This window comes from Apodemus sylvaticus, chromosome 8, assembly GCF_947179515.1.
Source record: "Apodemus sylvaticus chromosome 8, mApoSyl1.1, whole genome shotgun sequence".
In the NCBI taxonomy this organism is placed as follows: Eukaryota; Metazoa; Chordata; class Mammalia; order Rodentia; family Muridae; genus Apodemus; species Apodemus sylvaticus.
This window is the reverse complement of record NC_067479.1, coordinates 3,294,295-3,308,731: the sequence shown is the minus strand read 5'-3', so window position 1 is coordinate 3,308,731 and position 14,437 is coordinate 3,294,295. Positions and strand designations below refer to the sequence as shown.

Sequence of the window (14,437 nt, the reverse complement as noted above, 5' to 3'; positions counted from 1 at the left end):
TGATTAGTAATAGTCTTCCCTAAGAAACCACTATTTTATAATTTTTAAAAGTTGCTATTATTTATGTGCATTTGTGGTGTACACAGGCACGCTTGTCATAGCATGCGTATGGGGGTTGGAGACAACACCGTGGTGTTCTCTCTTCACCTTTATGTGGGCTCTGAGGAGCTGGACTTAGACTGTCAGACTTGCAGCGTAAATACCATGAGCATCTCCCCTTCCCCATGTGTCCTCTTACATGAAAACTAAACTATTTTATGTGAACTTATGAAATGTTTCATCCGCCAATTGAAACCTCCTTAACCTTCCCACTGCCCCGTGCTCCTCTGCTCTAGTGGCTCCCTTCCTATTCCCGAAAGCCTCTGGCTTTTCCTCAGCTATGTTAGGGTGGTCATGGCCAACACAGAGAGGCTCCTTTCTCTACTCTTGCAGTGAGTGAGGTTTTGGCCACCTTCCAAACAATCTTATCTTCCAGGGACTCTTTCTAGGCTTTTACTTACCTTTCATGACTTGAATTTTATGACTCCGAAATGAGGTGTTTATGACTAGTCAATGCAGCTCAATGACAAGGCTCTTAATCCCACCTGTGATGGTGTTTGAGTTGAGGCCAGGACACAGGGTTGGGTATCGGAGACAGACCTACGCTAAGCTTTCCAGATGCTCTGAGTCCAGACACTTTGGGGCGTCAGCATACCCTTTACCATCTCTGGTTTCTCTTTCCAGCTTCACCTCAGCTCTGTTCACACCCAACACGGTCCTTAGTCTTTGATGAGGGTGGGGTATACCATCATAGCTGCCTAAGGATCTCTGGGAGAGACAACTAACCACTGTATCCCAGAGTGCTCCCCTCAAAAGCAAGTCAGGGAGAAGCCATGAGCTTGGACACAGCTGAAGCGAGGGAAACCACACTGAAGTATTTCCCATCTCTAGGCAGTCACACACATCCTCTGAGAGCATAAACTCCCAGCTCTGCCTTTTGAAATCTGTATTATGGAAGCTTCCAGAAGAGCAGGGAACTGGTGTTTGGATTTCCAGCCACTCAACCACAGCTTTGACAACTGCCGACTTAGTGTATCCATCTGCACTCTTTTTTATTTTAGAGAAGATTTCACCACTAGGTACCCTGTCCTTTTTTTAGGGTTGCCAAACAACAAACATTCAGTATTTATTACCAGAAAATCAGCAATGTTATTTTTAATACATTTGGGGTTACAGGATATTTAATTACAGCAGGGCAGTGATTCCAGTTAAATTAAAAACCTTTATTTTTTCCCAAATATAAAATTACTAAATTAAAGTCTTAAAAGAAAATATAACATGGTGAAAACTTTAAATTACCCTCCATTCACCACAGGGTTTAGAGTTTACCAATCACTTAGTCCACCATTTTGGCAAAAGGATGAATTTTTTTTTAAAAGTTTATAAACCTAATATAGCAAAGAGTGTATACATCTCCATATTGCACTTTTTATGTACAAGAATAAACAGTGAAGTTCAATGTGTTTGCATATACCGAGAACAGCACAAATGGGCCACGAATGATAAACTTGACATGGACACTGATGTATTAAGAGTTTAGAAATGTAGTAAGTGTGGACATAGCGAGGAGGCCGTATTAACAGTCTGTATGTACACGGGGGTTTTAGGTTTTAGCATAGGTGTGTCTGCTAGTTCAGGCCTTTGGTTCTACGCTGCTGACTAGGCTTAGGCTCACACTCAGCTTCTGAAGTGCTCATGTTGTCAACACAAGGCATGAATATAAAGGCTCTAAGTCTCCTCATTCACTAGTAAAAAATTACAATAGTCAATTCCCTTCAGTCATCAAAACTAGACACAAAAATAGTTCTTGGTACTCAACCTGAATGTGCCCCAGGGAGAAAAATATTTTCAAGATTTTTCCAGCTTGGTCCCCAGCCCCAGGTTCAGTGCTGCTGTGTCTGTTACAGGTATCCAGGCACACCTGCTACAGCTACAGGTGTCTGGGCACACCTGCTACAGCTACAGGTGTCTGGGCACACCTGCTACAGCTACAGGTGTCTGGGCACACCTGCTACAGCTACAGCTGTCTGGGCACACCTGCTACAGGTATCTCAGCACACCTGCTACAGCTGTCTGGGCACACCTGCTACAGCTACAGGTGTCCGGCACACCTGCTACAGCTGTCCTGCTACAGCTGGCATACTTTCCCTCTTTTCCTTTAGACCATTTATTTTAATACTATACTGTAAGAAGAATAAAATTGAACTGCAGCTCAAGAGTATCCACATATACCTGTTAAGACATGAGGAAAACTAAATATTGCCAGTGAGATTTAAAAAAATATGTGCACCTTCCCCCCCCCCCCCGACTCCTATAAAATCTGCTATTAAATATCACAGTCCAGGCTCCTTCTCTCTCCCATTCCCCATGGCTTCTTCCTGTGCTTGGCCACACCAGTGATTAGCTCTGGAAGTCATCCTGAGTTTGCACATGACAAAGCATGTCCCCACACATGGTTCATGAGGTAAAATCACACAATTGAGGATGAGCTGGTCAACCCTTGAACCACTGTGCTTGTTGGTGTCCCGCTGATGGCGTTGAAGATGTGCAGGGAATTTGGTAGCACGCTTGTCTTCTCCTCCAGGGGGAAAATCTCGAGGTACAGAAAGACAGTGTTATTAAAGTGCAATGCTCTGGCAGCCAGCCACCTCAGGTGACATCATGACTCCCTATCCAGCCGTCGCTCTGCAGAAAGGTGTGTGCGTGTGTGCAGCTAGGCGTGCACGTGGCTAGGCCCGCATGTGGCTAGGCGTGCACGTGGCTAGGCGTGGGCTTTGGCAGTCTGCATAGATGACTTAGCTTATCTACAAATGCTCATCTTCCAATCAGATCATAAGGAGAACATTGAAAAGAATGCACTTTGTTTCCTTCACAACTTAATGAATGGGAGCCTTCTAGACTTCCCGGATCTGAGGTCTATCTCTCACTTCCACTGAGACAGGAACTAGTCTTGTCTCCTGAAAAAAAAAACTTTTGGAAGTGAATTTAGATTATTTGTCTTTCTCTCCTATCTCCTTTTCTCAGGTCTTACAAACTTACTGGCCTCTTTGTTGCAAATAAGACCAGGAAAGGATGGGGTATGATTTGATCTCTAGCTGCATGGAGACTCAGAACAGACGTATGCAGCTCCAGAAAGACCAAAGGCACCTAAGCTAGATCACATTTCTTTCTGTGCATGGGCTCCAAAGGGTTTAATCTTCACAGATGCGGAGACAACACGGAGTTTAGAGACCTCTGCAGTTACTCTCTGCTCAGTCTAGGAGCTTACTAGATCCAGCCCATCTCTCTCTGCTCTGTCTTAGTCCTGACCCCTGGTGTCCACTGACCCAGCCCATCTCTCTCTGCTCTGTCTGTCTTAGTCCTGACCCCTGGTGTCCACTGACCCAGCCCATCTCTCTCTGCTCTGTTTTTCTTAGTCCTGACCCCTGGTGTCCACTGGTCAGGTGCTCTGTCCTACAGGAATCTGGAGGTGCCAAGGAAAAGATCTCAAGCTTTCTCCAGCAGTTTGTTCCCACCCACCTCCTCTCCTTTGTGCTTAATTATTCACACATTAATGATTTTAATCATTTCCAGTTTTTCTACTTTTTAAAAATGTTCAGAAGAGAGGCTTTCCACTGCACATGCACAAACCCATGGCTGCTCAAACCCAATCAGAACCATACGTGACTTGGGTTAGGGGAGACAGTTTATCAGAAAAATAAAATAATGGTATTACCATCCCATCTGAGCACATGAGGCATGGAGGAGGGAAAAAAAGCAAGGTTGTTAACGATCAAATAAATAATCAGGTTAGCTCTGCACAGCCCCAAATGATGCATCTCCCACGCACCCTCTACACCTGAGGCTCAAACACTCAGAAGAGGGGTGAAAGAACCAGAAGATGAGGGCTGTTGCTGCAGAATGGGGTCTTCTATGTACGACAGGGAAGTGGCCCCATGATATCATAACAACATAGCCGCCTAAATAAGACCTGAGAAACAACAACAGTATCTGGCATGCTTCTGTGGAGGGGGGAATCTCACAAGAGCATCCTTGGATGAAGAGCTGGAGACAGTTAATGGCTGCCAAGGAGAGAATCTGTCTTCCCCTGACAGGTTCTCTGATCCCAGGTGTCAACTCTAAATACCACATATAGTAGCAACACCAAATGAACTTGGCAGGTTGGATTTACAAATTTATGCAAATATATGTAACAACGGTAAATAAAGAATAAGGAACCACGAATTTGAGAAAGTGTGTGTATACGTGAGAGTGTGCTTGTGTGTGTGTGTGTGTGTGTGTGTGTGAGACAGAGAGAGAGAGAGAGAGAGAGAGAGAGAGAGAGAGAGAGAAAGCATTGAGGAGGTAGGTATAATTATAGTATCCACATATGAAATTCTCAAAAAATAAGAAATTTTCAGTTATCACATGACAAGGCAGGCTGACAAAAAATCCCAGCCTCCATCCTGCAAGGCCAGAGATATTACTCAGGTGACGGACAGGGCGTGAGAGCCAGGAGTTAATATAATAGGTACAGTAACTGGACTTGCTCTGCATGTTGCCCTTTGATGTCTGCTTGACACCCTGGCCGGAGATGTCCTCTGATGCCTGCTGGGACCATATGGGGGATTCACATAGGAAGGACAGAAAGCACAAGCCATTTGGGAAGGATGCCTTGGGAGAATCATGGAGTAAGAAGCCCCGTGTGTTCTCCTGGGGTGACAACTGTTCACTAGGAACAATCCCACTTTTTTTTTAAATGACAAAAGAAGTCCTAAGGAAACCAGGCTGATCAGCCCTGTACCATCTAAGGAAACCATGAGCACAGCAAGGATGTGGTTTTCCTGCCTAGGAAATGCAGAGAAAGACTCTGCCCCCACCTCCCTCACTGTCTAAGGTGACAAGGGGCACCCGCTGCTTGTTTCTCTGGGTTCCTACAGCAGGGTATGGTATGTTACACCTTTTTGTTTCAGAAATGGTAATTCTGGACTATTGGAAGGCTTCACTTCCTATTAGGAGTATGTCAGACCCCACACTCCCCACATACCGCCCAGGTCATCGTGGGACTTACTTGCTCACGCATGATGTCGGAGAGCTCCTTGGCCATCTCCCTGTAGTTGGCCTTCATCTCTTCCTGGTACTCCAGCTGGTCCTCTTTAATCAGACGTTCGTTTACCGCCAAGGCTTGACCACAAGCTTCCACAAATTGCCTGAGCGGGGTGAGAGAGGAGAAAGGCATGGAGAACGGAGGCGTTGGGCCGGCTGGAGGCATCTCTCACACCAGAACAGAACACCAGAGCGCTATGGTTTCGCTCTGCAACACCCCTAAACATCCTTTGCTAAGTGGTGCTATCGCTGGGTTTTTGGAGGTGGGACACAGCGGGAGGTCTGAAGGGTGCTGGTGACATGCCCGTGAAGGGACTGTAGGACTTGAGACCCTTCCTCAGTCTCCATGCTTCCTGGCTGGTATACAGACACTTGCTACACGCTCCTCACCACAGGCCCTAAACAATCTCAAACTCGGGGTATGAGCTCAGCAACCTTCCTCCTTTATAAGCGAACTGCCTCAGCTGTTTGTTTTAGTAATGTTTAATGTTAAGTCGACAACCATAGAAAGACGGCTAACTTTCTTTCTTCCCCCCCCTTTGGATATTTTCTTTATTTACATTTCAAATGTTATCCCCTTTCCTAGTTTCACCCCATCCCATCCTCCCTCCCCCTGCTTCTATGAGGGTGTTCCTCCACCCACCCTACTCCCACCTCCCTGCCCTCGATTCCCCTACACTGGGGCATCTATTGAGCCTTCATAGGACCGAGGGCCTCTCCTCCCATTGATGCCTGACAAAGCAAGATGGAGAACTTTCCTAAAGAGAAACTGAGTAGGCTTTACCTGAAAACTTCCTTCAGCAGCTTCACCTTATTGTCAGGGTATCTTTTTGTGTTGGTGTCATCGAGGAAGGCTCGGGCGTATGCCAGTGGACCAGCATTGACCTGGGTAAAAACAACATTTAAGTCTATAGCTTGATAAAGTTTCACAAACAACATATGCATCATTACAGGTGTCACCACATGTGCTATGGGTTTCTCTAAAAGGACAATCAATCAATCAATCATCAATCAATCAATAAAACTACCAGTAGTGTCCCTGTCAAAATCCCAACAGTGTGATTGTCTAAAATCAGACTTGAGAAACGACACACGAAGAGACAAGCCAACACCAACGGGGCCCCACCCTAGATGAAGAGCTACAGGCACTGAGAGAGGAAGACTCCTTCTTTTCAGGGGATAAGCCCCTGACAGGTTATCCAGTCCCAACAGGTCTGCCCTAAACACACACACACACACACACACACACACACACACACACACACACACACACACACGAACAACACTGAATTGTTTCAGCAGGCTCTCTCTCTCTCTCTGTGTGTGTGTGTGTGTGTGTGTGTGTGTGTGTGTGTGAGAGAGAGAGAGAGAGAGAGAGAGAGAGAGAGAGAGAGAGAGAGAGAGAGAATTTAAAACTTAGGGATCCTGAATCTGAGGAGGAATGAAGGGGTCATGGGAGGAGCTGGGAAGGATGATGTAAATCCCGTTTCATATATGAAATCCTCAAAAAGAAATGAATTTTAAAAGTGTTACCAGCATACTTGATTGGGCTAAATCAAAACAAAGACCTTCTGATTAAAAAACAAAACAAAACCAAACAAAACACAACCAAGGTGAGGGTGAAACTCAAGGTATTTTTTCAGATGCAATTTTCATGGAAACTGAAACCAATGGTTTATGCGAAAGCCTAATGGTATCCATCTTAAGGTTTAAGAGTATCTTGGCAACCAGGAATCAACATTCTCCAAGTCACTAAAAAGTCAGGGTAGCCCTAATGAGTGTCCAGCAGACACGCTTCCCTGCGGGGTCTCCTGCACTCACCTGGACACTCACACTGTCCAGAAAGGTCTCCTGAGCTCACCTGGATGCTCACACTGCCCTGTGAGGTCTCCTGAGCTCACCTGGACACTCACACTGCTCTGCAGGGTCTCCTGGGATCACCTGGAGGCTTACACTGTCCTGTGAGGTCTCCTGAGCTCACCTGGACACTCACACTGCTCTGCAGGGTCTCCTGGGATCACCTGGAGGCTTACACTGTCCTGTGAGGTCTTTTGAGCTCACCTGGATACTCACACTGCCCTGCAGGGGCTCCTGCGCTCACCTGGATGCTCACACTGCCCTGCGGGGACTCCTGAGCTAACCTGGATGTTCACACTGCCCTGTGGGGTCTCCTGAGCTCACCTGGATGCTCACACTGCCCTGCGGGGACTCCTGAGCTAACCTGGATGTTCACACTGTCCTGTGAGGTCTCCTGCGCTCACCTGGATGCTCACACTGCCCTGCAGGGGCTCCAGTGCTCACCTGGACACTCACACTGTCCTGCGAGGTCTCCTGAGCTCACCTGGACACTCACACTGCCATGCAGGGGCTCCTGCGCTCACCTGGATGCTCACACTGCCCTGCAGGGGCTCCAGTGCTCACCTGGACGCTCACACTGCCCTGCAGGGGCTCCAGCGCTCACCTGGACACTCACACTGTCCTGTGAGGTCTCCTGAGCTCACCTGGACACTCACACTGCCCTGAAGGGTCTCCTGAGCTCACCTGGATGCTCACACTGCCCTGCAGGGGCTCCAGCGCTCACCTGGACACTCACACTGCCCTGCAGGGTCTCCTGGGATCACCTGGATGCTCACACTGTCCTGTGAGGTGTCCTGAGCTCACCTGGACACTCACACTGCCCTGCAGGGTCTCCTGCGCTCACCTGGATGCTCACACTGCCCTGCAGGGGCTCCTGCGCTCACCTGGACGCTCACACTGCCCTGCAGTTTGAGCTGCAGTTTGATCATATCCACTTCAGCGGAGGAGCACAGCTGTCGGAGCTCGGCCACCTTCTTGCTCATTTCATCGATGGCCACCTCAATGGGGTTCAGGTCAGTATGGTGCTGGTACATGACAGGGATCCGCTTCTTTACATAGGGGAAGCAGTGTATTGCTGCAGAGGAACAGAGCAGAGGGTTAGGCCAGAGTCTAAACATCTTTGCTGCTGCTGAGGGAAAATAATTATCATTCCTATTTCATAGGTAAAACACTTGCCAACATTCTATGCTAATACTCTTGGAGCTGGGACTCCCTCTTCCTTTTTAATACTGTATGCTGAAGGTTTTATTTACCTCTAGCTTTCTATGTACGAATGGTTTGCTTCCATGCATGTCTGTGTACTATGTGTGCGTGTTGCCCACAGAGGCCAGAAGAAGGCACCCTATCCTCTGAACTGGAGATACAGGTGTTGTGAGCCACCCTGTGGGTGCTGGGAAACAAACCCAGGTCTTCTGCAAGAGCAGCTGGTGTTCTTAGCCACTGAGCCCTCTCTCTGGCCCTTTAACATGTTTAATGATGGAGCGTATCATAAGGCAAACAGAACTGGTGACTTGCTATCCCTTGAACATGCAAAGTATGTCTTTGAAAAAAAAATCATTACTCTTTGTTCACTTTCTGATCTATACATGCCCTGATCCTCTTCGGCAGCTGTGAGGTTCATACTGATAGGATCAGATGGCTTCTAAAACACTGACCAGTGTTGAGATCACGTAAAAAAAACAGTGGCATAAGATATATTTGAGAAAATTCACTTTCCTCTGAAGAAAGTTGAAGCACATGACAATTTTTTCTAAACCTAAAATACCGATTGATGCGTTTATAAAAAGATAAGGGGAGAGGGAATATGTTTTGGTGGATGTGCAGTGAGGTGTGCGGGAAGGGGCGCCTCTGCCAGCCCATGCTGAGGCATCCCTTCCCCCTGCGGGACCAGCCACACGACAAGGTATAGTATAGAACAGAGTTTATGCAGGGCATGGGGAGGAGAGTGAAGAGGGAAGTAGAGGCAGGTAAGGCCTGGCTACCCCAAGCACACTCTTTCCTCTCCTGTCAGTACTTTACAGGATTATTTAACACAACGAGATGAAGGCACAGGGATGTTTGGAAATCTCTCCAAGCTCACACAGTGAGATATGACCCAGGTCTGTAGGAGCCCCACACCAGGCACTCAACTTGCTCAGCCCTTAAGGTGTGGAGAGTAGCTATTCTCAGAACCAATGTGGATGTGTCTGTTGTATCTCTTTCCGAAGCCAGTTACTCTTTGTCCTGTTGTGGTGACAGAGCTCAGCTTACATTCTTTATCTAATCTAAAATGGTTCTGTAACAAATGGGAACCATAAGAGTAACCGGAAGAGTATGTGCCCAGGGAGAACACCCTGTTATGAATCAAGATTCATGATAAGGGTAAATACCCAGCTCAGCAGTGAGCTGGGGTTTTGCCCCTAGAGCAGAAGTTACCAGCTCTGAGCATGCACCCGGAATCCATGGAGTGTTTGCAGGCACAGGAGCCTGGGTACCAGCCCTAGTTTCTGATTCAGCAGATTTAGGGGTGGGGTGGGTAGAGGCTGGGAATCTTCAGTTCAAATTCCCAGGAGTGGCTGACCTTGGTGGCTCGGGAACAAACTCTGAGTAATGCTGATTTAAGAAACCAAAAGTGAGGTTGTTATCGCTGTACAGATAGCACTGAAACTGGTAATCACAAGAACGTACCATCTAGAAAGTTTTCTTAGTTGGTGAGGATCTGCCACTCGGGTGTGCATTAGGGAAACCAAATGTGTGCTAAGATAGCAATGTGGCTAATGCATTGCACAGTTTCTTAAATGGAAGAGTGGGGAACGTTACAAATCTAAGCATCTGTGTGTTTTAAAACCTTCATCTCATTTCTCTCACATACACTGTAAAAAAATATGCTGTATGATGTTGTCTTGAGTTTATTTTTAATTTTATTTTTACCTTGAGCATGTGTGAGCACAAAAGTGTCTATGTGTATTTGTATGTATGTGTGTGTCTATGGGCAAGTATGTATATGAGCACATCTGTACCTGACAAGGCTAGAAAAGGGTGTGAACTGGTGGAGAGGGTGGGACAGGCAACTGTCACAGCCTGCTGTGGGTGCTGGGAACCTCACAGAAGAGCAGTAAAGCACTCTTGACTGCTGGGCCATTTCTCTGCCCCGTATCCTGAGTTTGCTTACTTTAATTTGTTAGGACTTACTTATTTTTACATTATGAGTCTTTTGTCTACCTGGATGTATCTGCACTTTGTGCATGCCGGGTGCCAGAGGAAGGCAAAAGAGCGTCAAACCCCTCAGACTTCTGCAACTAGAGTTTTACAGATGTTTGTAAGTTACCTTGTGGGTGCTCTGGGAACTGAACCTCGGCCTTGTAGGAGAACAGAACATGCTTTCAGCCACTGAGCCAGTGCCTTTGGTTTATTTTCAGTAACCACACAGCGCTATTCTGGGAGAGCGTGGGTTCAGCGAGAGGAAGGCTCACCTGTCAGGATGGTCCGTCGCTTACACTGTTCCTCCACGCCACCCTGCCTCTTCCCAGTCTGGGTGAAGGGCATCTCAAACATGAAGCGCCGGATGTTGTGACATCGTTCAAACTCTGTTCTCCTCTCTTGTAACTCCTTTTCATCAAAGAATGGGGTCACGTGGGTCACCTGGATGTAAGCAAACTTGGAATCCAGATCCTTCGGGTTGACCTTTAATCCAATAACCAACAAGTCAGATGTTGTCCCTGGGGACCTTCCTAGTCTAAACTTCTAATTAGAAAACATCTTGAGAAAAATTTAGCAAGGTTGCAAAAAGTGGTAAAAGAATGCCCATGTGTCTAGCACCAGGACCAACACTGCTACCACACTGCTGCATTTGTTTCAAGAAGATTTGTATACACGTACAAGTATATAAGCACACACGAATGTGTGGAGACAGTTCTAAATTGACCTTTTAGGTTAGCAAACAAGGTAATGGGTTTCATTATAGCATCTTTATCCACGTGTCGATATACCTTGCTTTACATATAAATGTATACACGCATCATGCATGTGTGCACATATCAAACACCACACATCACGACATACCACCTACCTTTTCCCTAAAAGTGAGAACACTTTTCTCTATAAACACAATGCATTATGGTACCAGACAACACTTCTACTCAAGCAGTCTAACTCCCTCAGAAGTGTCTAGACAGACAGAGTCTAATCAATGATGACACCTCACATTTATGTGACTGTTTTTTTGTCCCTCACTCCCTCTCTCCTTTCCCATCCCCCCACCCACCCACCCACCTTGCTTTCAACAGGGTCTCATGCAGCCCAGTGTGGCTTTGAACCCCTAATCCTCCTGTGTCCACTTCCTAGGTGATGGAGATTATATAGTGTAAGTCACCGCACCAGCTTGCCTCTTTACTCTTGATTAATCTAGAAACCTCTTATTTCTTTTCCATGATGCTGAGGAAAATTTTGAGGAAACCCTGGTAGTTTTCTTGCTCAGGGTCTACCCCTCTTCCCTGCCTTAGTCTGGATTTTTCCATTTTAATATTTATTTATTTTTAAACTACTTTTTTTTTTTTTTTTTACAGAAGTATGACTTGGTGAGTCACAGTGGATCATCCTTATGACTATCATCTTTTTTTTAAATTTTTTTATTTATATTTTTTATTTACATTTCAAATGATTTCCCCTTTTCTAGCCCCCCACTCCCCGAATATGTACTTGGCTAGAAAAAAAAGGTTTATTTAAAAAATAAGGATCAAATGTTAGGCCCTAAATTAATATTAACTTGTTGTCTGATTAAGTGAGATGCTGCCAGCTGCAGATGAATTCATTTAACACAAGTGCAGATTAACCTAATTTACAATTAGTAACTTTCCTTTCTGATTAACCCAGCACTTGAACAATTCTGTGACAGAGCATAGGAGCCGGTGGTCCTCTGGTATCTCACACACGACAGGAATTAAACAGGCACACTCCACAGAGAGACAAGAATTGATTTCCATTAGGGAGACAAATCGATTCTGCACGTTCTAATGGTATTTAACCCAGAGCAGAAAAACGGCCATGGAAGTAACGTCGTGCGGAGTGCTAGGGGACTGGAAAGCAGCTGGACGCTTTCACCTTCTGCATACACTTAGACAAAGACTGGAAATGTCAGCACAAAAGTGTCTAGTGTCCAAGGTTAAAAAAAATCCATAGAACTTTACCATAATCGTACTTTTTATTTATGTAATTGTCCATTTGTGCTTCGTGTGTGTGTGTGTGTGTGCGCGCAGGTATATGTGTATGCGGGTACATGTGTGCCTCGGCACATGCATGCAGAGCTCAGGGACCAGCTCTCTGTGGTTGGTTTTCTCCAGGTACCTCGTGGGATCCAGAGATTGTACTCTTGGGCCTGTGTGCAAGTCCTTCACCCACTCAGCATCTCCCTGGCTTGGCCATCACACAATTGCATTTGAATGGATTAAATAAAGCTGACTTTCTTTAGCAAAATCAATTCAAGGCACGGAGGACGAGGCTGCCTGCCTGGTTCTGGGTGTGCCTCTCCACTCTCTAGGTGCATCATGGCTGCTGGCATGTACGGGCTGTAGAGAGGGAGCACTGGTGGCTGACAGGAAGAGGGTTCACTAACAGGGCAGCTCCATCTGGCCACACTGTAAATGGGCAAGGGGAAGACCTGGAGCCTGGATGGAGAGCTGGACCTGGAAGCTGCCTCTCGGCTCTCACAGTACTGTTCCCAGAAGAAGCCAAACTGGGCAAAGCAACTTGATCCATTTGGAAGGTTTTGTTGTTGTTGTTTTTAAATTGTATCTTCATTTTTCTTTTATTGTATGAATGCTTTGTCCTGCATGCCTCTCTGTTCACCACATATGTGCCTGGTCTCTGTGGGGGTCAGAAGAGGGCATCAGATTCCATGGAACAGGAGTTACAGGTAGCTGTGGACCACTGTGTGGGTGCTAGGAATTGAACTGGGTCCTCTGCGGGGTCAGCCACCACTCTTAACCACAGAGACATCTATCAGGCCCCTGGGTGGTGGTTCTTAATGATTAAGGCCTGGGATGCCTTGTAAGACATGATGCTTTGTTTCCTTATGCCACTAGCTTAACACAACATCAAGTATCAGACCACAGGAACGAACTCAGGGGAGGGCAGGTGCAGGGAGATATTTTAGTGAGCTTTTGTTTGAGTACACTGTTGCTGTCTTCAGACACACCAGAAGCGGGCATTGGATCCCATTACAGATGGTTGTGAGCCACCATGTGGTTGCTGGGAATTGAACTCAGAACCTCTGGAAGAGCACTCAGCACTCTTAACCACTAAGCCATCTCTCTAGCTTTAGTGAGCTTTCAGAGACTGCCTTTTGGAGGTGTCACTGGTCTTGGTGGAGTGGATTGTGCTAACTCAGGACTCTACAAGAAATGTACACAGAAATCAGCACAGTCCCGAGAAGCCCACAGAGGACCAACATGGAACCCCAAGATGATGGTGGGAGGAGCAAGGGGCAAGAAGCCCCAAATCGCCGAGGCGGCCAGGTGAGTCTCCTCTACCCCTTTCCTACAACAGAGGATCAGCCTCTAGGAAAACTGGTCTGGAAACATCAGCAGTCCACTAGTTCAGTCAAAGCAGGAGCCTGCAAACAGAGGAGCGAGGGAGTGACTGCCCTGTCCTCTGCCCCATCCAGAATCCAGCTGAAGCCGACCCTGCTGCTTTCCATAGCTCCCTACTTATTTGTCTGAGCGTGAGACTGGAGAAAATGAGGGCTCTTGGGGAGTGAATGCTAAACTCTGGGCGGCCAGCAGAGGACTCAGGAATAAAGAGTTATGATTCCTCCTTTAGAAAGAAGCAGAGCTCGTCACTGTTGGAAAGACAAAGCATGGGCTGGATTTTGGTTTTTTAAAGACAGGGAAGGCCTGGCTACACAGGTCAGGCTGACCTTGAACTCACCATCTTCCTCTCAGCCATCCCAGCTGCTGGAGTCTGGGCAGCTGTCACATCCGGCAGCAGAACCCTTCACCCCATTCCTTTTAGTTAAAACCAGAACATCTTTAAAATGTGAGGAACAAGGAACAAGGTATGCCTTTGGCTTGGCTTGGGAAGTGGAGGTCGCCCAGCTTCCTGGTCATCGTCTGGACAGGGTGGGCTACATGAGTGCTTAGGACAACTGTGTGGGTGTGGGAAGCGTCCTCCTGAGAGCCAAGCATCAGAGGGAGGCCACTCTAAAGAAAGCAGTCTCACTGCTCAGTCACTTGGGCTAGAGAGTGACCTACTTGGTCTGAGTTTTACCCACCAGGGATGCAGTCAAGTCACAGACGCCTGCTACAGGCAGGTAGGGTGGGGGACAGCCTTGGCGCCATCTTCGACAGATCATGGCTGAGTCGGTTTTCTGGTAAGCAATTAAGTGGTAAAGGAGGACACTTTTGTTTCTGGGTTTTTGGGGGACTAGGCCTTACTACTTAGCTTAGGCTAGTTTGTAAGGTGTGATCCTCCTGCCTCAGCC

At 46.9% G+C, this 14,437-nt stretch overlaps 1 protein-coding gene across 18 annotated transcripts in view; it reads right to left on the bottom strand.

Annotated features, from left to right (window-relative positions):
- Window positions 1–1,074: 1,074 nt before the first annotated feature.
- The window catches only part of Dock9 (dedicator of cytokinesis 9), a 263,468-nt gene continuing 250,105 nt past the window's right edge, over window positions 1,075–14,437 (bottom strand). For all 18 annotated transcript variants that reach the window (XM_052190600.1, XM_052190607.1, XM_052190606.1 and 15 more), the window contains 5 exons: window positions 10,434–10,644; window positions 7,866–8,056; window positions 5,909–6,009; window positions 5,090–5,228; window positions 1,075–2,632 (listed from right to left, as the gene is read on the bottom strand). In XM_052190600.1, the coding sequence (XP_052046560.1) occupies window positions 2,510–2,632; window positions 5,090–5,228; window positions 5,909–6,009; window positions 7,866–8,056; window positions 10,434–10,644 (765 nt within the window). In that variant the 3' untranslated portion in view covers window positions 1,075–2,509. The remainder of the gene's footprint in view (window positions 2,633–5,089; window positions 5,229–5,908; window positions 6,010–7,865; window positions 8,057–10,433; window positions 10,645–14,437) is intronic.